This window comes from Lepidochelys kempii, unplaced genomic scaffold (genome assembly GCF_965140285.1).
Source record: "Lepidochelys kempii isolate rLepKem1 unplaced genomic scaffold, rLepKem1.hap1 scaffold_32, whole genome shotgun sequence".
Lineage (NCBI taxonomy): Eukaryota > Metazoa > Chordata > Testudines > Cheloniidae > Lepidochelys > Lepidochelys kempii.
Window position 1 is genome coordinate 993180 of NW_027621934.1, and position 24100 is coordinate 1017279.

Here is a 24100-nt window from a genome sequence, read left to right on the forward strand (position 1 = left end):
GGCAACAAACATGATCAGGGTATGGAATGGCTGCTACATGAGGAGAGATTAATAAGACTGGAACTTTTCAGGGTGGAAAAGAGATGACTAAGGGGGATATGATGAAAGTCTACGAAATCAAGACTAAGGCTATGTTTTTTTCACAGAGGTCGCGGAAGTCACGGAATCTGTGACTTCCAGCAAACTCCACGACTTCAGCCCGTGGCGGCCGGAAGCTGTGGGGTCCCCCTGCCACCTGCAGCAGCCGGGAGCGGCGGGGGGGCCTCCATGGGCTGTGGGGGGACCAACCGCTCCCAGTTGCCGTAGGCAGCAGAGGGACCCTGCAGTTCTGAGTGGCCCTCAGTTGCCTAGCCCCTGCAGGTGGTGTGTGGGTCATGCAGCTGAGCTCCCCGTTTTGCCATGGATACTTTTAGTAAAAGTCATGGACAGGTCACGGGCTTCCGTGAGCTTTTCTTTGTTGCCCGTGACCTGTCCAGGACTTTCACTAAAAATATCCATGACCAAATCATAGTCTTCATCATGGCGGGTATGGGGAAAGTGAATATTTACCTCTTCACGTAACACAAGGACTAAGGCTCACCCAAGGATATTAATAGGCAGCAGGTCTAAAACAAACAAAAGGAGGTATTTCTGCACACAATACACAGTCAACCAGTGGAACTCCTTTCCAGAGGATGTTGTGAAGCATCTCCTATCCCCCAGTCCTTCTGCCCCACCCTCTCCCATAACATCCCTTCCTTTTCCCCACACCACACTCCGGCCCTGCTCTCTTTCTTCTTCTACCCCACCCTCTCTTGCTCCCCGGTCAGGCCGTTCTGTGAGCCCCGTCCCAGGTCTCCCTCCCACAGGAGCGCTCCTGAGGGCTGGCGGCGCCTCTTGTGTATTGCCAGGGGCTCCCTGGCAGGGTCTGGTTGGGTCTGACTCTCCCCTCCCCCATTCCCCCCCAGGCCAGCACTCCTTGCGCGTATTGGACACGGTGGTGTCGGAGCCCGGCCCGGGGCTGCCCTGGTACAGCCGTGTTGTGTACGTGGACGATCAGGTCACCTACGTCTACACCAGCGGGACGCAGAGGGCGGAGCCTCGCCCAGCGTGGATGGCGGAGAACGAGGGTCCGGAGTTCTGGGACAAGAGGACCTGGTGCGCACAGCGCTACCAGAAATGGTACAACGCAAGTCTGAACACCCTGGGTCAGCTCTACAACCAGAACGAGGGTGAGTGCGGGACACGACCTGACCTAGGGACGCAGGGACATGGGGTGGGGGGTGCGGTGGATGTAAACAGGCTGAAGGGACACGGGGATGCGTGTTGGGGATGGGGGGAAGGGACAGCCCACAGGGGCATTTTCTTGCTGGAGTCCGTGTGAATGTGGGGGACAAAGGGACATGGGGCAGGGGGAGGGGCTGCAGGGTGGAGGGTTCATGCAAAAGACCTTTTTTTTGACCCTCCCCAAACACCCCAGATTTCTGCTACCAGTCCCACTTACAGCTGTCTCTGCTGCCCTTCGGGGGATCCCCCCCCCGCCCCTCGTGTCTGGTTATTTCACAGGCAGAGCGGCAGAGGTGCGAATGCCAGAAGTTCCCAGCAGACCCGGCTAGACTGACCTCCTGGTCACCCAGGCCAGAGAATGGCACCCAGCGATTCCTGCACGGAGGGGTTTGTTGCTTCCAGCTATGACAGTGACTCTGTCAGACCCTAGAGCTAGAACAGGGCTCTGAGACGTTTTGTCTCATTTCCCAGACACCAAGTGATGGGGAATCCCAATAGGGACAGCCCCAAGTGTTCAGACATTACAAGTCTGGCCTTGAAAATTCTGATTTTGGCTTAAATGTCATGAGTATTTTGGGAGCTTATTGGGAGTAATATTGGAGCTTATTTTTATTTGCCCTCTGGTTTGAGCCTTTAGGGGACACATTTCCGGGTTTTTCCCTGCTCCTAGAAGGACTAGAAGTTACTACTGTAAGAAAAGAGAGCTGAGACTCTCCTCTAATCCCATGAGTCCAGGAACTGGGGATTTAATAAAACCACCCAACATCATGAGACGCACGGTAAAGTCACAAAAGCGGGCAGTGCTGCATTCACCCCAGCCATGGGGAGAAGCTGTTCACCGGTGAGCCTCCTTCATTGTCCGTTTTGTCTTATTTCCAGAGTGAGTTTATCAAAGGTCAGATTCCTCTTCACTCCGCAGAGTGAGGGTCTGACATCGACTGGGGCTGGAGAGTTAGTGAGAGAATCAGCCCCTGCAGCGTGCAGAGACTCCCGGGTCCTTACCCCGGCAGCAGAAACCCCAGCCCGTGTCCCCCGGTTGGAGCCCCCAGGGTCAGGCAGGTTCCCCTGCACACTATCGATACATGTATAAAGAGCCATTCTTCCTGCTCGGTCCCTGATGTGTGGGGCTGTAGCCACCTGGCCAGGCCCCCGGATTGTGCTGTCTCACTCAGCACGGGGATGATCCATCCATAAGTGTTCAATGCCTGGCGCTGCTGAACTGTTCCTGGCAGGTGAGGGTCTCTCTGATGTAATTGCTCTGCCCTTCCTGACAGGGATTTTCACTCCCCAGTCCCCTGATTCCCCCGTGTCAGTGGTACTGGCCTGTCACATTGGTGCTCACCCAGGAGAGTCCCCAACTCTCCTGGTACCCTCCCGCCTCCAGCACTGAGACAGCAGCAATGAGAACTAATTCCCATCCTATCCTGGACACCTGGGTTCCTGGTGCCCCTGCCCCGGGACTAAGCTACAGGGCGGAGGGTTGCCTAGTGTCTGCCCCCCTAGCCTGCCCCCTCTGTAGCTAGTTTAACCCTCTCCTGACTAGTCTCGCCCCTTGGTCCCCTGCTGCTCAGCCCGTCCAGCCTGACCTGCTCACACGGACACTGGCCTCCCCAGTGCTGAGAGAGGGGCTCCATTCACCTGCCCCTAACCCTGCGCTGGGGAGCTGCTGTTCTGTCCCCACCGCCCCCTCCCCCACCACTGTCCTGACTGCCCCCTCCTGCCCCACTCCCGCCATTTACCCCTTCCTCGCAGTCCTGGGTCTGCCAGCTCTCCGGACACTGTCCTGAGTCCTGCATCTTGGCCACCAACAATGTTTCCCTCTCTAGGGACCATTCCCTGCCCTCAACACACACACGCGGGAATTCGGGTTCTGGTCCCTGTGAGTCCCCCTCAGTGCTCCCACCCTGCTCATCATCACCATGCTCAGGTTTATATATAGAAACCTTCATTCTAGGCTTTAAAAAGCTGTTTCTCAAACCCCAAGTGTATCTGCTTTTTTAAATTATAAACTCATCTGTGTGGAATGCAACACGGAGAAGAGGGGTGGGTGGGGAGGCTTAACGCACCCCACTCCTCTCGGGCCCCTGGCTTGGGATCCCTGCGTGTTCTGTGAGCAGCCGCCCTGCATCTCTCAAGATTCTCAGTGGTTCTCTTGTTGTTACTCCATCCCTTTTCCCCTCAGTTATTTTCTCATTTTTGACTTTACTTGATTGGTGTAAATAGTTTGCTACGAGAGTCCAACTGAGTTTCTTCTGCCCCTGGAACTGGGCAAGCCTTAGTCTCCAGGCTTCATACCCGGGGTCTCCTGTGGCGAGCCCATGCCTTTGAGCGACCTGCACTCTAGCTGTCTAAAGTGCTTGGGTGAGACTCCTCTTGCGGATCGCAGTCAGCTCTGCCACTGGTTCAGTCCACCTATGAAACAGGACAGGGAGGCCAGGCTGAAGTCCCTCCTGATGGAAGCCGCACTCAGACCTTCTTCAGAGCCGAGTCAGCCAAACTTGGCAGCGTGTACCTCAGTGTTGGTATGAAGAGCTGCTGCAGAGAGAGTCCATATGGGACTCTCAGCACCATTCCTCATGCCCAGGGCCAAGAAAGAAACATAAGCAGCAGTTGTCTGAGAGGTTCCCCATCTCTAAGAATGGACAAGCATGGGGAGTGCAGGGGAGTGCAACCTGTGTCTGGTCACTCCTCTGATCCTGCTCCTCAGGTGAAACCAACTCCGCCCTGTCCACAGGCTCTGTGGAGTCCAGTGCCCAACCAGCCGCCGGCACCAGAGGGACAGTGAAGCACCAGCAGGGTTGCGGTACCATCCATCCCAGAGCCGCCTGTGGTGGCCAGGGACTTTCTGGCATGTTCATTACCACTGTTGCCGGCGGTATAACACTTGGTGCCAGCAGTGGGGGAAGCAGAAGGGAGCATGTTGCCTCAAGCTCCTATTTGGTACCAGGCCCCTTGCTCTCTGCTTATGTTGAAGCAGGCTTCCCCATCTCGGCCCCGATCCCTGGATCCTCAGCACCGTCCCTTGGAGCTGACGGGTATCACACACCGCTCATCCCCACAAGATGACTCATCATCCAAGTTGGAGTTTGAATCTTTCACCTAGTTGAGGGACTGGTACCAGAACCTCACCAATCAGCCCTATGCAATGGTGGATCCCGGGGTGGGGGTTCCTCTGATCGCCTGCCCAGTGGCCAATGGCCAATGCAGATACAATGGCCTTTTTGGAACCCCTGGGGTTTTCCTCTGCTGCCTGGCCCCCCATCTAGGTGGTCCTACTCAGTGGCGTCTGAGAGAAGGATTCCTCTGTCACACAGAACAGCAGCTGATCCCGACTACGATATTGAGCCAGGTACCGACTCTCAGAACCTGGAGCTACGGGATTTGGTTGGTGCAGAAAGAGAGGAGGAAGGTCCCATGATGATGGAGGCTGCCTCCTCCCCTCAACCCCCCAGAAGAGGCAGGGATGGGTGTTTTGCCGCCCCAGGACACTTCAAGGCTCACCAGGAGTTATGGAAGAAGGTGGTCTCAAGCTTAGGGCTGGAAGTGGAGGTAGTTAAAAAAATCCTCCCACAGCCTGGTCAACATCTGGGCAGCAGTGGCCGCGTTGAAGGTAGCTCTGCCTTTCGATGAGGCCATCATGGGTCCAGTTAAAACTCTGTGGCGGACCCCTTCCTCACTGCCCCCACGTCAAGGAAGGCAGATAGGAAGTACTATGTCTCCACCAAAGGGTAGGAGTGCGTATGTTTCCATCCCCCTCCCGGATCCTTGGTGGCCTCGGCAGCCAGTGAGAGGGAAAGGCCAGGGTTGTAAGGAGCAATGCCGAAGTCAAAAGACTCAAAAAAGCAAGACCATTTTTGTAGGAAAATGTATTCTACCAATGGACTACAGCTCCAGCCAACATTCCCTGCTGGGCAGATATGACTTTCACTCCATGTTGTAATGTAAAGACTCGCTTCCCCAAGAGTCCAGGCAGGAGATTGTTGCTCTGGTGAAAGGGAAGGTGATGGCCAGGGATTCCCCACAAGCCACCCTTAACACAGCGGATGCGGCAGCCGGGGCTATGGCATCAGCAGTGCCCATGAAAAGGGGCTCCTGGCTTCACTCCTCTGGCCTACAGATCTTTCGTTTGGAAGGACTTCGCTCTTCTCAGAGCAGATGGACGGCAAACTTCACAGCCTGAAGGCCTCCAGAGCCAGCCTCAAGTCCTTGAATCTCCCTGCCCTGGTGCCTTCGAGGAAACATTTTAAGCCCCAATAGCCTGCCCGCTTCCCAGGCCCACCGCCTTGTCAGGATTTGTTCAAAAAGCAGAACAGCGATTGTAGGTGCAGACAGCTGCCCCTCTCTGCCTCAGCCTCGCTGCCTGGCTCTCACAGATACTCAGAGGGCGCCAAGCAGAACTTTTGACAGGGCGCCCGAGGGCATTACACTAGTCCCCATACTGGATCCTGCTCCCCCGTTGTTTATGGACCATGTTTCCTGTTTCAGCTCGGCATGGTCCCTTATCAGCACAGACTGAGTACGGTGGAGGAGGGTTATACACTTCAGTTCATTTCCATGCCTCCCTCCTACCCCCCAACCCCAACCCTCTTCAGGAACCCTTCTCATGAGCAACTTTTAGCCCAGGATGTGCAAGGTCTTCTCCAGGTAGGAGCCGTGGAGAGCTGCCTTGGAACTTAAGAGGGAAAGGGTTTCACTCTCGTTATTCCTGTGACAGGTTTGGTCACAGAGATCCCCTTGGGACTGTCACTGATGTGCTGAAATCATCTCTGAGCCAGTTTTTCCTACCAGCTTGGGAATTCCAGGACCCTGTCTTGTTCAGCCAGACATGCTAGCCTGTTTACACAGACCCAGGGTCTGGGCCACGCTCCCAAAGCTGCAGACTTTAGCTGAAAACTGCTCAGCAGGTTACCGGTCTCCAGTGCCCAGACACCCAGTTCCCAATGGTATCCAAACCCCAGATAAATCTGTTTTACTCTGTATAATGCTTATACAGCGTAAATTTATAAATTGTCTGCCCTCGATAACACTGATAGAGAGAGATGCACAGCTGTTTGCTCCCCCAGGTATTAATCACTTACTCTAGGTTTCTTTGCAAAAAGAAAAGGAGTACTTGTGGCACCTTAGAGGCTAAGCAATTTATTTGAGTATAAGCTTTCTTGAGCTACAGCTCACTTTATCGGATGCTTATGCTCAAATAAATTGGTCAGTCTCTAAGGTGCCAAAAGTACTCCTTTTCTTTTTGCGAATACAGACGAACATGGCTGCTACTCTGAAATCTAGGTTTATTAATAAACAAAAGTGATTTTATTAAGTATAAAAAGTAGGATTTAAGTGATTTCAAGTAATAACAGACAGAACGAAGTAAGTCACAGAGCAAAATGAAACAAAACACGCAATTTTAAGCCGAATACATTAAGAAACTGATTACAGGAAATATTTCACCCTCAAAAATGTTCCAATAAGTTTACTTCACAGGCTGGACTCTTTCCTAGTCTGAGACCAATCCTTTCCCCAGTACAGTCGTTGTTAGATCCAGCAGACATCTCAGGTGATAAGCAGGGGTTTTCTCATGACTGGCAGCCCCCTTTGTCCTGCTCCACCCCCTTTTATAACTTTGGCACAGGGCGGGAATCTTTTGTCTCTCCGGGTCCCCGCCCCTCCTGCTAAATGGAAAAGTACCAGATTTAAGATGGATTTCACTACCAGGTGACATGGTCACCTGTCTCTGAGACCTCAAGTCCCCATTCCTCCTGGGTTGGCCCCCACTACACAGGAAGGCTTTCAGGTAAATCATTTACCATCAATTGTCCTAATCAATGGGAGCCATCAAGTTCCTAATGCCCCATTGATGGCCCTCACCTGGAGTGACTACAACAGTGATACAAGTTTATATCTTATTTCCCCAACTCCAGGCATAGAAATAATACATGCAAACAAATAGGATGAACATATGCAGTAGATTACAAGCTTTCTAATGACATCAATCAAGAGACCTTTTGCATAAAGCATATTCCAGGTACATCATATTCACATTCATAAGCATATTTCCATAAAGCATATGGAGTACAACATCACAATTCATTAATCCTGAGTGTCAAAGGGGGTCTCTGACCCATTCTAGCCCTGCAACACCTCAAAGGCTGAAGTTGCGCATGGTCTCCCTCGCCTCCATCATTCCTTCCCTGGATGCAGGGGACGGGTACGCTGCCGTCTATTTGAAAGATGCCTATTCCACATCTCTATTTTCCGAGGCCACAGAAGGTTTCTCGGGATTGCTGTGAACCAGACTCACTCCCAGTTCACCATCCTCCTGTTCGGCCTGTCAGCAGCCAAATGGGTCTTTATGAAATGCATAGTAGTGGCAGCCTTCCTGAGAAGGCGAGGGGTATAGGTGTATCCGTACCTCAATGACTGGCTGGTCAATGGCCAGTCCAAGTCCCAGGTGAAAGCCAGCATTCACCTTGTTCAAACAACCTTTCGAGCACTGGGCCTGCTGATAAACGAGCAGAAGTCAACGCTCTTCCTGGCTCAGAGGATAGAGTTTAGAATAATAGAATCATAGAATATCAGGGTTGGAAGGGACCTCAGGAGGTCATCTAGCCCAACCCCCTGCTCAAAAGCAGGACCCATACCCAATTAAATCATCCCAGCCAGGGCTTTATCAAGCCTGACCTTAAAAACTTCTAAGGAAGGAGATTCCACCACCTCCCTAGGCAATGCATTCCAGTGTTTCACCACCATCCTAGTGAAAAAGTTTTTCCTAATATCCAACCTAAACCTCCCCCACTGCAACTTGAGACCATTACTCCTTGTCCTGTCCTCTTCCACCACTGAGAATAGTCTAGAACCATCCTCTCTGGAACTACCCCTCAGGTAGTTGAAAGCAGCTATCAAATCCCCCCTCATTCTTCTCTTCTGTAGACTAAACAATCCCAGTTCCCTCAGCCTTTCCTCATAACTCATGTGTTCCAGACCCCTAATCATTTTTGTTCCCCTTCGCTGGACTCTCTCCAATTTATCCACATCCTTCTTGTAGTGTGGGGCCCAAAACTGGACACAGTACTCCAGATGAGGCCTCACCAATGTCGAATAGAGGGGGACGATCACGTCCCTCGATCTGCTCGCTATGCCCCTACTTATACATCCCAAAATGCCATTGGCCTTCTTGGCAACAAGGGCACACTGCTGGCTCATATCCAGCTTCTCGTCCACTGTCACCCCTAGGTCCTTTTCCGCAGAACTGCTGCCTAGCCATTCGATCCCTACTCTGTAGCTGTGCATTGGATTCTTCCGTCCTAAGTGCAGGACCTTGCACTTATCCTTATTGAACCTCATCAGATTTCTTTTGGCCCAATCCTCCAATTTGTCTAGGTCCCTCTGTATCCTATCCCTGCCCTCCAGCGTATCTACCACTCCTCCCAGTTTAGTATCATCCGCAAATTTGCTGAGAGTGCAATCCACACCGTCCTCCAGATCATTTATGAAGATATTGAACAAAAGCGGCCCCAGGACCGACCCCTGGGGCACTCCACTTGACACCGGCTGCCAACTAGACATGGAGCCATTGATCACCACCCATTGAGCCCGACAATCTAGCCAACTTTCTACCCACCTTATGGTGCATTCATCCAGCCCATACTTCCTTAACTTGCTGACAAGAATACTGTGGGAGACCGTGTCAAAAGCTTTGCTAAAGTCAAGATACAATACATCCACTGCTTTCCCTTCATCCACAGAACCAGTAATCTCATCATAGAAGGCGATTAGATTAGTCAGGCATGACCTTCCCTTGGTGAATCCATGCTGACTGTTCCTGATCACTTTCCTCTCATGTAAGTGCTTCAGGATTGATTCTTTGAGGACCTGCTCCATGATTTTTCCAGGGACTGAAGTGAGGCTTACTAGCCTGTAGTTCCCAGGATCCTCCTTCTTCCCTTTTTTAAAGAGTTTATCAGAGTGGTGCTCGATTCTACCCACGCCAGGGCCTTCCTCCCAGAAGCCCACTTCTAGTCAATGTCATCATGGGTCAAGGCCCACTTAGGGTGTTGGGTCACATGGCCGCGTGCATATATGTGGTGTGGTATGCGAGGTTGCACCTCAGAACCCTTCAGGCTTGGCTGGCCTCAGTGTACTGGACTCGGTGCTCACAGTGCCTGTCCCAGTCCTCGTCCCCCTCGACTAGTGGACAGATCCCTGGTTGGTAGCCTTGGGCGTTCCCTTCGTCAGGCCCCAACCCTCAGTATCTAATCTTGGATGCATCCATGCTCGGTTGGGGGCCCATCTCAGGCACCTCAGGACACAAGGTCAGTGGTCCCAGCAGGAACTCTTGCTAGGGATGAACATCAGAGAGCTCAGGGCGGTCCGCCTAGCACGTCAGGTGTTCTTATCCCCCATCGCAAGCAAGGTGGTGCGAGTTCTTACAGAGAATATGGCAGCCATGTTTTACATCAACAGGCAGAGACGGCCCACTCTTCTCCCCCCTGTGTCAGGAGGCCATTTGCCTGTGGGAGTTCTGCATAAAGCGCTCAATCCAGCTTGAAGCTTCTCACCTTTTGGGAGCCCAGAACGAGCTGGCAGATCAGCTCTTCTCACTGCGAATGGTCCCTATGCCCCGACATAGCACGGGCCAGTTTCCAGTGGTGGGGTACTCCACTTGTAGAACTGTTCACAACCAGACAGAACAGGAAATGTCAGCAGTTCTGCTGTCTGCATGGCTGCAACCCATGTCTTCTAATCAAGAAGCTGCTAGAATCAATTAAGGCAGGCTAATCAGGGCACCTGGGTTTCAAAAGGAGCTCACTTCAGTTGTGGTGTGCATGTGAGGAGCTGGGAGCAAGAGGCACGAGGAGCTGAGAGTGAGACCGTGGACTGTTGGAGGACTGAGGAGTACAAGCATTACCAGACACCAGGAGGAAGGTCCTGCGGTGAGGATAAAGAAGGTGTTGGGAGGAGGCCATGGGGAAGTAGCCCAGGGAGTTGTCGCTGTCACACAGCTGTTCCAGGAGGCACTCTAGATAGCTGCATTCCACAGGGCCCTGGGCTGGAACCCGGAGTAGAGGGCGGGCCCGGGTTCCCCCCAAATCCTCCCAACTCCTGGTCAGACACAGGAGGAGTCAACCTGAACTGTGGGTTCATGAAAACGGCCAAACTGCGGGCTGCTGTGAAGCTCCAAGGTGAGCAAATCCACCAATAAGTGCAAGACCCACCAAGGGAGAGGAGGAATTTTGTCACACTGGCAAGAAGGAACTGAGAAGGTGCAGAGTAAACGGGTCCCTTCACACTGTGATATGAGCACATGGTACTAGAGTGTGCGAGAGCCGGCCTGAGGGGTATCACTGAGGGAAAAATTTCCAGCGACTGTGTGCGGGGCACGCACACCTAGCGTGGAATGGACGTGTGCAACACATCTCTGAGAACAACCGTTACAGGAAGGTTAGTAATTGGTTTTTATCCAAACCTGGGGCATAGTTCAGGGACACAGCTTAGTGGGCTTGGCTCTCACCTGTGGCTGTGACCCCAAATTGTATTTTAATCCCTTGGCCGACGTTTTTCCAAAAGCGATTAGTGATGTTTTGGGTGTCTGATATTCAGCGGCCAGGTGCTCCCACTTTCTGATCAGGCCCCTTTAAAAGGTCTCAGCTGGGCACCCAAAATCACTAATGATTGTTGAAAATCTAGGCGTTTACCTCAATGTATCTAATGCAGGGTGAGGGAGGAGTGAAAATATTTGGGACCCTGTGTGGGGTATTTTTGTGCCCCCACATTCTGCCCTGTTTGCCAAGCGAGGGGTCTGATCCATTCCCCACGCGTTTCAGTCTTCCTTGTGATCCCCACAGTGTTCTCTGTTCCCCACAGCCTCCCTCCCTCTCCCCTAGACTCTCCTTCCTGTCCACATCTCCCTCCCTGCCTCCTATCAGCCCAGGGGTGGCTGTATTAACTGAGTCTGCTCTTGGTTGTGTGCGAGATGGTGGCTGCTCTTGTGAAGATTAGCCTGGCTGTGGGAAAATGGTGGCCAGCTGAACTAAGGGCCGCAATGGGAATCACCTGGAGACAGTGGCCATGTGAAAAAGAGGCCAAGCATCCGAAGTTGGTGCTTTGCCATTCCTAGATTGAGTTGGGGGCATGGGGAAGATGGGGCAGGGAAACAGAGGGACCCTGGGGATTCTGTGAGGTCATTAAACCAGAGCAGAGCTTAGTGTGGGGGACAGACCTCCTGTACCCCCTCCCCACAGGGACATGGGGTTACTGTGAATGGAGGAGGTGGGGGACCAAGTGACCCTGAGGATCCTGCAAAATTAATACAACCAGAGCAGGAGAGCGGGGGTACAGACACCCTGCACACTCTCTCTTCTCCAGAATGATCCTCACTACCAGAACTGAGGGAATCCTCAGAGAGCAGAAGAGAGCTGCAGGGGGATAGACCCCTGCAATATCTGGAGTACTCCCTTTGGGGTCATGCCACCCTGCACCCCCTGCAGGGAGTGTACAAGAACAAGCAGCAATGAGGTACTCCTTAAAAGTTGTGAACTCTCTGTAGTGGATGGTCTTTAGTGTACAAAGACCCAACAGATGGAGCGTGGGCCCCCCTGAGGTTTTGGGTTCCCTCCTGAAAGGAGCTGAGAGGGTTTACGACCCAGCAGCATAAGTGGGAACCCCATTTCTCAGGGGACGGAGGGCCCAGTAGCAAGGGGAGGACCCACTGGGCTACCTGCAGTGGGGTCCTGGTAAGATTTTCAGAGAGAGGCTGCTGCTGACCCTGGGCTGTGTTTCAGGGTTTCACATTATCCAGACGATATACGGCTGTGATCTCCGGGAAGACAACACCACTTGGGGGTTTTACCAGGATTCATATGACGGACGCGACTTTCTTACCTTCGATAAGGAGACCGTGACTTGGGTAGCAGCAGATATTGGGGCTCAGATCACCAAAAGGAGATGGGATGTTGAAGTATTTGACAACCAGCGGTGGAAACACTACCTGGAGGAGGAATGTATTCCCTGGCTAAGGAATTCTCTAGAGTACGGGAAGGAGACTCTACAGAGGAAAGGTAAGATGGGGGACAAGCTCCACACAGGAGGTCACTACAAGTTACATCTCCATTCCCCATCCCCAGCTCCAAAATGGAGCAGGGGGGTAGGGGGCAGTTCAGCGAACCTTGCACCAGGGATGGGTGGGAAAACAACCCCTTCTCCCTGAGCTCTGCTGGAAAAGAAGAGAAGAAATTAAAAATGTTAAAAGCAGCTCACTGTAGAGAAGCTGTATCTCCAGAGTCACTTGACCAAATGAGCCCAAATTTACAGCACAAATTCTAGCTCTTCCCCTGGTGTGACACAGTAGTTATCAAGGCAATATACCTGTGTGTGTGCATGTTAGAGCACTTTGATTAATTATGGAAGTGCCACCACTTCTGTGGACACCAAGCTTCATTCACCATGTAATTCTTCCTCGTTCGCTCTCTGCACCATCATATTTGTTGTGTGACCCCCCCAGCCCGTGTTCCACCAATGATAGGCGTTTTGTCCTTGTTGCCTCTTTGTCCAAACTTTTCCCACAGACATCTATGTGCTTCCTTCTATGCCATCCCCTCCATGTGGAATTGCCCTCCCCATACTAATCTGGAAGAAGGCTCCCCTTGTCCTTAAAGCTTTCCCTCTCCAGACCTACCTTTGCTGCAACACTTTCATACTTACTTACTTGATTCTTTTATCAATAAGACATCAGATAATCACAATCAGTCACATTTATTACCAAAGCTTTTTAGTTAAAGATTAATCAGCACAAACATAGAAGGGAAGAGGATAAATGCTTTACCACTCTGACTCAGGAGGACAGTTGCAGCGTAGTCTGCTTCAAAATGTTAACTCCCTATTACCCATGTACGTACCTTGTCTGTTATTGTGGACACACATTTCCCAAATTAGTTAGCATCATTACACACCCTTTCCGTTCCCGAACAGTTTGCACTTGCTGTTCAAGGTTACTTGAAATTTGTACCCAGTTTTTTGCAACAATTATACTAGTTGCTTATTTCTCTCACAACCCTCAGCAGAACATTGTCTTGTCCTTTTTGACATCTTTACAAATGCCAAGAAGAAAAAGCCACACACAGCAGTGTAATGTGTATTTCAGTGCCAAGGGAACATAAGGGTAAATCCTTTTGAAATCCATAATATTGGGGTAAATAGATTTGGTAACAACCTATAAGAAATTAGCCAATTAATATTAGCTAGTTTGAGGGGCAATTTAGCACTGTGTGTCACTTTCCATCTTTAATTGGTCAGTTTATCCAGTCCATTTTTTGCTCCCTGGCCAGGGCAAGATTTTTGTCTCTTTCAAATCCAGGGATGGAAAGGAGATGGGTACAAACCTGGCACATGATTCACATCCGTATCTGGAGTTTAGTGAAGCCTTTCAAGGTACTTGTGTCACTGTAGTTGGGAGCGGAAGCCAGTTCAGGGACCTGGACTCAGGATTCACCGTTGCTGATGCTGGGAATTCAGCACAGGAATTCTCTAACATGGTGATTCTCTCTCACCAGAGGGATTCCGTCTCATGGACTCTCATCCTCTCCCCCTGCTGGGGTCTCAGAATTTCATGCTGCAAAGCTCCAGCAAAGGCTGCCTGGATTAGAGCTTGAAAACAACTAACATCAGTTTCTTCTTTTTCCCAGTGCGCCCAACAGCTAGAGTGAGTGACAGGTCATCTCATGACGGCCTCACCACCCTCTCCTGTAAGGTCAGTGGGTTCTACCCCCGGGACATCACCGTGACCTGGCTGAGAAATGGGGAGAGCAGACAGCAGGAGACCTACTCTGAAGGCATCCTACCCAGTGGGGACGGGACCTACCAGACCTGGGTGAGAATGGAGATTGATCCCAAGATCAAAGCCCATTATTCATGTCACGTGGAGCATGAAAGCCTGTTAGAGCCACTCTCCGTCTCCTGGGGTGAGGAGTTTGTGTGTTTGTCTGTTTTTCCTAGTGGGAGAGGGGGAATCCATTAAACTCAACCGCTGAAAAATTCTCATTCAAATTTCTAGGCTGAAGCTGGAATTTCCTCAGGGTCCTTTTGGCCCTGTCCCTCTGCAGTTAAGTTCTTGTGCTAGAGTTGGGACCCACAGTGCCTGGGACTCATGTCTTGCTCTCCGATTTACTGCCTTTGGGACTGTTGGATATATCTCAGGAATACAGTGTCTCTGAAGGGAGAAGATTAGTAATCGGACATTAAGGCCTGAAGGGACCATTCTAATCATCTGATCTGAGCTCCTGCACAACCCAGGGCAGGGGGGATTCACACCAGGGACCCTGGCATCCAGTCTGGTCATCTGTGAGCAAACTAGACCTGATCCTTCAGAAAGAGATGCCCATTCCAGATGTAAAGTCTCCAGGGGATGGAGAATTTACCACATCCCAGGGGAAGATCAAATCTGCCCCTTATTTCCAGTCAGAATTGGTCTTGCTTCAGCTTGCAGCCCGCTCAACTTCATGCACTCATGGTCCTGCAATGAGTGCAGGGGTCGGGACTAGACGACCTCTCGAGGTCCCTTCCAGTCCTATGGTTCAGCAGGTTCTCAGAAACATGGCTCTACGGGCCCTTCATTCTTGCCCATGTGGCCAGAGAGAGAGGTTTAATGTTGGGAGCAGCTTGTTTCTGTGCGCAGTGATGCTGGAAGGGAAGTATGGCCTTGGAATGGAGCGAGGAGGCAGATTAGAGCCCTGCATCACGGGGGAGAGTCTCCTATGCCCCTAGCACAAGAAAGTCTAGGAATAATTTATTACAGATGGAGCTGCCTTCCAGCCATCTTTTTTCTTGGTTAAATGGGATGTGGAAAAATGCAGCATTTGGAAGTGCAAACAATTTCTGAGAGGGCAGCCTGCACCGGGACTCTCGTCAGCAGATGGTTTCACATCAAAATCCTGCTACTACGCCCCCTGCCAATTTTTGTGTCATAACCCACATTTCCTTATTCTCTTCGAAATATTTTTCTTTTTGCTGTATTATCATGTGGCTCTTTCAGACAACAGGAGAAGCTGATTAGTGAAACTGAAAGTGTATACAGAACTCGGGGTTTAACAGGTTTATATAAACCAAAAACAGTATTAATATTTCTATCCTCCCCTCTTCACTTCCTGCCCCCTCAAAAAACACGCATTGTGTCTGTAACTCCATTCATGGCAGAGAAATCCAGAGCTTTGAAGTCAGTTTCCAGTTTGGCACCAGATTCCCACAGTGGGACTGTGTTCCATTAGTCATGAAAGTCAGCCTGGTCAAGGAGGGTTAGGGGCTGGGAGCCAGGACTCCTGGGTTCTGTCTCTGGAAGGGGAGTTGGGGTTAGTGGGTTAGAGCAGGAGGGGCTGGAAGTCAGGATTCCTGGGGTCTATTCCTGGCCTTGCATTGCCTCACTGTGTGATCTTCAGCAAGTCTCCCCCCTTTCCCGTGCAGGGATGAAACTGACATCCATGCTCTCCCACAGTTCTGAGGATTGGTTAATGTTATAAAAGTCTTCGAGTTTAAGTGCTAAATATTTATTATGACTGGAAGTGGTAGAGACTGTGTCCAGGACTTCCTATGGTGGGGTGCAATGCCTGGTGGTTGCACTGGAAGGGGTGGAGGGTTGCAGGACTCAGCCCTAACTTGGGGAACTGACTGACGGATCCCTGCAGTGGGATGAAAGGGGGATTTTAGTGGTGGGGGGGAAGGGGATTTTTTCCCATTGATCATTCTTTCCATTCCATTTCAGAACCAAATAACAATCTGATTCCCACTGTGGCTGGAGTTATCACTGCAGTTGTCCTGATTGGTGTTATAATCGGAGTAGTCGTCTGGAAAAAGAAACGCCCAGGTAAAGAGCCTGGGATGGGGGGAGTCTCTGGACTTGCCGGGCCCTGCACACCCGCCTAAGGGCAACAGCAGTTCAGGAGCCTGTGTCAGTCTGGTGTAACTGCCCCATTGCGGGACTGAGCTAATGACCCCCAATGGGAGCTGCTGGAAGGCCAGACCCAGAAACTGGGTGCGGGTTACAGTTTATATGGTGTTAGGTTTTCCAAAGAGCTCAGCACCCAGTGCGCCGAGGTCTGTGGAAACTGTCTCATTGTGTCTTTCTCTCCTGCCAATTGTGAGCGCCTGGGACCTTGAGTCCATTACTGAGCGCCAGGGGGCTGTGCTGGGCCAGGGGCCCGGTTTCTGAGCTGTGGACACAGTTCAGAGTCGGTTCCTGCCTTGGGAGCTGCGTTCACTGAAATTTGCCTTCTCTCTGCAGGGAAGAAGGGAGATGGCTATGCTGTAGCTCAGGGTAAGTGACAAGAGACCCATCGCCTCTTTTCAAGTGGCCATCTCTGAACGGCCATCAGTATTTGCTTGTGGATTTTAGCCTGGAGCCACTGACAGGAGATCCTCACTCCCACTCATAGGCCTTGTCTACACTGAGGATTTTAGGGAAATGTCCAACTATTGCTCTAGTACCATAGAATCGTAGGACCTGTAGGGACCTTGAGAGGACACCTCATCCTGTTCCCTGTACTCATGGCAGGACTAGGTATTATCTAGACCATCCCTGAGTAACCTGCTCTTAAAATCCTCCAATGAGGGAGATTCCACAACCTCTCTAGGCAATTTATTCCAGTGCTTAACCACCTCTTCCAGTCCTCTCTCCCATCTTCCATGACTTTTCTGAGGTATTGACTCAGATATCTCCTCTGTCAGTTCCTTGACTATTCTAGGATGCTTTTCATCAGGCCTTGGTGACTTGAAGACCTCTAACTTGTCTAAATAATTTTTAACTTGTTCTTTCCCTATTTTAGCCTCAGATTCTACCTCAATTTCACTGGTGTTCACTATGTCAGACATCCAATCACTATGAAACGTTTGGGTGAAAACTGAAACAAAAAAGTCATTTAGCCCTTTTCCCATTTTCACCTATTCTGTTATTATCTTTCCTTCCTCATTGACTAATGGGCCTACCTTGTCCTTGGTCTTCCTCTTGCTTCTAGTGTATTTGTAGAATGTTTTCTTGTTACCCTTTATGTCTCTAGCTAGTTTGATCTCGTTTTGCACCTTGGCCTTTCCAATTTTCCCCCTACATACTTGTGTTATTTGTTTACAGTTTTCCTTTGTAATTTGATCTAGTTTCCACTTTGTGTAGGACTCTCTTCTGATTTTTAGATCATTGAAGATCTCCTGGTTAAGCCAGCGTGGTCTCTTGCCATCCTTCATTTCTTTCCTGTGCAGTGGGATAATTTGCACTTGTGCTCTTGATAATGTCTCCTTGAGAACTTTCCAACTCTCCTGAACTGTTTTTCCCCTTAGACTTGCTTCCCATGGGATCTTACCTTAGCAAACTCAGGGAGTTGCTAAAGTCTGCCCTCTTGAAATCCATTATTTTATTGTGTTGTTTTCCCTCCTACCATTCTTTAGAATCATGAATTCTGTCATTTCATGATCACATTCACCCAAGCTTCCTTCCACTTTCAAATTCTCAACCAGTTCCTCCCTATTTGTCAAACCAAATCTAGAACAGCCTCTCCCCTAATAGCTTTCTCCACATTCTGAAAGAAAAATTGTCTCCAACACATTCCAAGAACTTGTTGGATAATCTGTGCCCTGCTGTGTTGTTTTCCCAGCAGAGGTCTTCTTCAGTAGTGTAGAGTGGCTGTAGACACGTGTTCTCTAACCTTGCTCCGAGGAAGTCCTAGATGATACAAGGGTTAAAAACACCTGAACCCCATCTCCTCAATTGCTCCACCCCTGCTCTCTCTGGTGGAACTGCATGGCTTGCGGGCATGGGTCCCAATTTTAGTAGTGTAGACAAGGCGATAGTCAGGAATGTATACAGTGGTTTTGGGCTGAATTATTATCCCCCTAGAGCTGTGCTGTGTGTGGCTGAGTGTGACCCTGAAGGTGTCTGACCTGCTTTTAATGTTACACTTCTTTTAACTTACCTGAAAGTTGTTTTGGTGCTTGTGAAATCTGGGCCTGATCCAAAGCCTTTGAAGCCAATGGGAGTCTTTCCACTGACTTCAGATCAGCACCACTCTGTCACCTCGATGATAACAAGTTCAAATCCCCTCCTCAATTGTCTCCTGTAATTAGCTTTACCAACAGGATCAAGACTAAAACTATGGGAAATATTTACATCAATTATCGACTGCATCTGAGGCCCTCTAATGTCTGGTATGAAGAGCCAGTATAAAGTGCACAGATCTGCCGGGCCCTGCTAGGGGGTAGTCATCCAGCTCTCTCTCTATGCTCTCAGGGGTCCCCCAGCAGGTAACGGAGGTGGTTTGAGAAGTGCCAACAAAACCTCCGCAGAGCACCACCCTACCTCCTACAGCTGGCCCTCAGTCTTGCCTCCCTCCCTCCTTCTCGTTACTCCAGAACCATGGAAATTCACATGCAAGAGCTTTGTTAATGGGGAGTTAAGGTGGCAGGTGCTCAGCCATGCCCTGGGCTCCCTGTGTCCTTTCAGAATGGGAGTGTTTAATTCCCAGAAGTCAAAGGTTGGCAAACCAGGATATGCAGAGATATTATGGCCCAATTCACAGCCATAAAAAACGCATCACGGACCATGAAATCTATACAGATTTCACAGGGGAGACCTGCATTTCTCTAACAGGGGGTCCTGACCCAGAAGAGGGTTGTGGGGGGCGGAGGGGGTTTGCAAGATTATTGGAGGGGATCACAGTATAGCCACCCTTACTTCTGTGCTGCCTTCAGAGCTGGGGAGCCAGAGAACGGTGGCTGCTGGCCAGGCACCCAGCCCAGAAGGCAGTGCCCCCCCAGCAGCAGTGCAGACGTAAGGGTGGCAATGCCGTGACCCATCGACAATAACCTTGCTGCCCCCCCTCCTCCCAGCCCCTTTTAGGGTCAGGACCCTACAGGTACAGCGCTGTGAAATTTCAGATTTAAATAGCTGAAATAATGAAAATGACAATTTTTTACATCCTGTGACTGACATTGACCAAAACAGACCGTGAATTTGGTACGGTCTTAATTATGATGCTTCCCACGCAACTCAAACTCTGCCCCAGTGGGTCTGGGAATAGGAACAGGAAGTAGACCAGCACCATGCCAAACCAAACTTGCCCTTGTCTGTGTGCCCAGCACCACCCCAAATCTGCATTCCTCTTCATACCGTCCACACTGTTCGGTGCAGCGCCATTGATTAAGACGGGAATTGCTGTTCATTGGCGGGGGGAGGGTGACGTCTGTGGTCTGCGTGAGGGACCCCTCTGGGGCACAGCCCAAAGGAGGCGGAGTTGAGGTTGTTTGGCAGGAGTATCCTTAGCCCAGCATCTCCTGCTTTGCCAGCCGTTGAATGTTGAGTAGTCTGGGCTCCCGTTCTGACGAGGCATGAAGAGCACAGAGCAGTGCTGTCCCCCTGCAGTGGTGATGTTTTTTCCACGTGAATAATGGAAATCCTGGGCAGCTGCCCTGTAGACTGGTCTCTGCACCAACCAGCTCACTGCTCGGGAAGAGTCAGGTGATGACTGTTCCCTTTGGATAGGAGTCCCCGTATGTACTAACTACGCTGAAACCCTGCCCTGTGAGAGACGCTAATATACTCTCTCTTCTCCTCCTCCTCTGCACAGCAAACGACCAAGGATCTAGTGGCTCTGACCTATCTGCCCAGGGTAAGTGACGGGGGCTCTAGCCTAGGGGTTCACTGCTCTCACTGAGGCCTCTGGAGAGAGAGACCTAGTCCAAGTCATTGGACCCTGAGTCTCCCTGGCCCATCCCCTCGAGCAAACCAGCCCCAAGGAGCAGAACAGGGGAGTTCGGGATCTCTTATTTCCCTTTTATTCACACTGGGGGTGCAGGAACAGGTTTGCAGCCAAATCCCCCTTGTTTTCTCTGCCATGACTTTAGGTGTGAAAGACTCTAGTGAGAGGGATTTCTCTGTGGCTGCTGATACAGCGTGGGCTGAGTTCAGCTTTTGCAAGGATAACTCCAGCTGCTTCAGAGAACAGTCTCCAGTGAACTGCAGGGAGGAAGCAGCAGGGACAGAGCCCAGCACTTGGGGCTCCGGGAACCTGGGTCTCTGACCCTGGAGCTACAAGCTTTGTCAGCGGGGCTAGAGATTTTGTCCACTGAACCCTGCAGCCACTCGGGCGACCGCAGCATGCACTGTCATTGCAAAACATGATGGCAGGTTCCCTTTGACAGACGTTGCCTGTGTTTAACTTCTGCAGCTTAACTGAGCCTGGTGGAGTCCGTGCCACGGCCTGAGGGGACCCCCGAGAGGAAGACGGATGAGCTCTGCTCTGTCTCCCTACAAGAACCAGTCAACCCCTCCCTAGCTTTCCTCTGGAACTTGGAGCGTCCCATGTGGGATTTCCGGCCTCGTCTCTCTGTTCACTGAACCACGTTTGCTTTTCAGGTGTCATAGTTTTCTGTAATAATGTTTTATTTGCACAAAATAATTTCCAACATTTTAATGGATAAAAACTCTGTTAGTCAGAGTTCAGTGTTTGCCCCATTCAGTGTGGGCGCCGTGCTCTGGCTGTGCGGTGCGGTCTGCACACCCTGGACGGGGCACTAGGTCTGTCAGCAGTAACTGCTTGTGCGTCTGTGGTGGGGACGGCTTTTTTTCCTGCCGAATTTCATGATTATAACACGGTAAATGGCCGGGTCTACTCGCAGCTGGTTGCGCTGCTGCCATCATCAGCTGAGGACGTCTGTTGGACAGGAATAAGTGTCTGCGTTTAGTTTGTAAGTGCCTCTAATGTCCTTTTCACCATTCATGGAGCCATAGAAATGCTGGGCTAGAAGGGCCCTCAAGAGATCATCAAGTCCAGCCCCGATCTCAGGCAGCACCAAGTTAACCTACACCATCCCTGACAGGTGTTTGTCCAACCTGTCCTTAAAAACCTCCAACAACGGGGATTCCACATCCTCTCTAGGCAACCTGTGTGACGAAGTGGGGTATTTTCCTAATGTTGCGTATGTATGCTGTGTGCCTCAGTTTCCCCCGTGTGCTGCATGTCTAACCCAGGTGGGAGGTGGGGTGTCTGTTGTTGTAGAGGACCAGGTGTGACCCAGTCTAGCAGCCTGGACCCCAGACCATGGCCTGGGCACTTTGTAACTTAGCGACTGATGACCTGAAGGCCCATCCCAGCTTGGAGCCAGCCAGTTATGGGCAGCGGAGAGAACAAAGAGCTGAAGAGAGAGTCACCTGGAGACCTGTTTTCCCGGGAAAGAAGACAGATGGAGGTGGGGCCTTGGAGGTGATATGGGGTGGGCTGCAGAAAGGAGGATTCACTTCTGGTCTGGGAACAAAGAGCAGCCTGAGCCCACCTGGATGGGGACAGACCCTGATGGACGCCCCTGAGAATGTCTTGTGCTGTGCTCCAGACGTACAATAAACCCTTCTGTGCTGTGCTGGCTGAGAGTTGCTGCAGGCTCGAGAGAGGCAGGCATGCTGGAGGCTCAGACGGGCGGGTGGTACTGGGAGGCAGAGGAGAAGCCTACAGTTTAAACCCTGAGCAAAGAGTGTGACCTCGTGTAGGGTCAATACTCTGAAAGGCCGGTTCCCCCCAGGGGCCATACGGAGCCAAGAGGGCACTGGCCTGTGAGTCTGTGGCAACCTGTCCCACAGTGAACTGTCCTTAGAGCTAGAGAGTTTTCCTAATGTCTAACCTAAATCCCCCCGTCTCCTACTGTCAGTGCAGCTGGAGAACACTTGATCACCGTCCTCTTCAGAGCAGCCCTTAATGCCGGGGTAGATAATTATTTTTTGTCAAGGTCCAAATTTCTTGGTCAAGATACAGCCACGGTCCAGACTCAAGAGAAGCATTTTTCACACCACAACTGCCCCTGTTCAACGACCGCCTGCAGTGCTGTGAAATGTGCCCAGGGCCTATATTGTTTATATTCTTAGTGCCTTAAATGAAAAATAAAATCAAGCCACGGTATAGCCTAAAAATAACTTCCAAGAAAGATAACGAGGAGTCTGGTGGCACCTTAAAGACTAACCGATTTGTTTGGGCATAAGCTTTCATGGGCCCACGAAAGCTTATGCCCAAACAAATTGGTGAGTCTTTTACAACAGCAAAACCCTGGAGACCCCAAGGCATGGCCACTAGTTAAGTTGAGGGGATGGAAGGTCATAACGGTCGAGGAAGTCTCCCTGCTGAAGGCCGAAGGGCTTCTTCTTAACCCCCCTTAATAGAATTCAGGCCTGGCTGGTTTGAGTAAGCTCTTTTGCTCTTAAAACAATGTTGCAGCCGCAGATAATGCCTCATCGTGTAAGGTTTGCTGACGCCAAGTTAAAGATAATAGGAGAGAGAACTACAAGGCCAGGCAGGACGTGCTGGTTGTTTAAGTTGCTAGGAATGCTTGTTAGAGGTTGCAGGAAATAAACATTGTTGTAACCCATATAAGGAAGGCAGAGTATTTGTGAAACGTTTTAATTGGCTGATGTGTAGTGCAGTAGCATTAAGGAATATAAAAGTGTGTGTAATGACCTGCTCTGGGTGCAGGATTTAAGATTCTATTCTCCCTGCACCTTGTTTGCAGCTGCAAATAAACTTTTCTGCTTCTCCACCCCGTTGTGATTATTGAGTGAAGCACACCGGGTAACGAACCCCTGCTGTTGTTTGCCTCTGGGCACTGGGTGCCGGCAACAGTCTTTAAGGTGCCACCGGACTCCTCGTTGTTTTTGGGGATACAGACTAACACAGCTCCCCCCGATACTTGTCTCCAAGAAAGATGTAATTTATCTGAAATGTTGACAAAGTGTTTAGAAAAATGTCAAATAGATGCAACTATTAGCATTAAAAATACTTTCAGGCAACAGGTTTAAGTCTGTGTGTGGGTTTTGTCAAATCCGGTTATTGTAGGCGTATGTGCACAGAGAGAGAGAGAAACAGATTCAAAACTTTTTCAGCCGTTTGTGGTTTATTTACCATCAGTATCAGAGTTTGAAAGAAACACTTAGTACACCTGAACTCTTCATCATTTATGATTCAAGCCTTTCCGCTAACAAACACCCACCCACCACCACTCCCAGATCCTTCTCAGCACCGCTGCTGCCGAGCCAGTTTGCCTCATTCTGTATTGGTGCATCTGGTTTTCCTTCCCTACATGGCGCACCTCACATTGGTCTTTGTTGAATTTCATTCTGCCGTCTGTTGCCCAGTTCTCCAATTTATCCAAGTCCCTCTGAATTTTAGCTGTATCCTCCAAAGTGCTGGCAACATCCTTCCCCCCACCCCGCAGCTTTGTGTCATCTGCAGCATTGATCAGTCTGCTCTCTGTACCTACATCCAGGTCATTAATAAGGATGTTAAACGCTGGACCCAGAAGAGATCCCTGGGGAACCCCACTTAAGACCTTCTCTTTTGCCCTCACAATTTACAGCTCTCTCCTCCCCCTTGGGGTGCAATGACCCTCTACGGGTTAACAGGACCTTTTTCCAGTGAAAGAGCCTTTATCACACTGTGAATATTCTTAAACATGTACATGTATTTGTTAGCAATCAGCAGCTGATCAGCAGAATACACTCACCGAGCCTCTAATGCTCACCACTCCCAATAAAGCAGACAGACCTCTCCTAATGGCCAGTCAGCGTTGTGTCATCTGGGGCTCTGGCTTCTCCACAGTCTGGTCATGCAAGGGATAAAAATCCGAGCCGTTCTGGCCTTGAGCCGAATCCCCGAGTTACGTTCCAATGAGCTTGTTTTCTCACCCTCCGGACAGAGTTAAAATGAGAGTTATTCTTACAGTACCTTCTTCGCCAAGTGTTTTACTCAAAGCATGACTAGACGTCTCACCAATCATAACTCCTCATGGGCTAAAGCAATTTCTCTACAACAGCAAAACCTTATAATTTCTGCTT

The 24100-nt window shown here is 50.5% G+C and overlaps 1 protein-coding gene across 1 annotated transcript; it reads left to right on the forward strand.

Moving 5' to 3' along the window:
- Nucleotides 1-519: 519 nt before the first annotated feature.
- Nucleotides 520-23060, forward strand: LOC140904565 (class I histocompatibility antigen, F10 alpha chain). Its single transcript, XM_078851074.1, has 8 exons — nucleotides 520-526; nucleotides 891-1211; nucleotides 12039-12314; nucleotides 13938-14213; nucleotides 16007-16108; nucleotides 16526-16558; nucleotides 19854-19895; nucleotides 20454-23060. The coding sequence occupies exons 1-8, from the start codon at nucleotides 520-522 to the stop codon at nucleotides 20456-20458; spliced, it is 1062 nt and encodes a 353-aa protein (XP_078707200.1). The 3' UTR covers nucleotides 20459-23060.
- Nucleotides 23061-24100: the final 1040 nt, after the last annotated feature.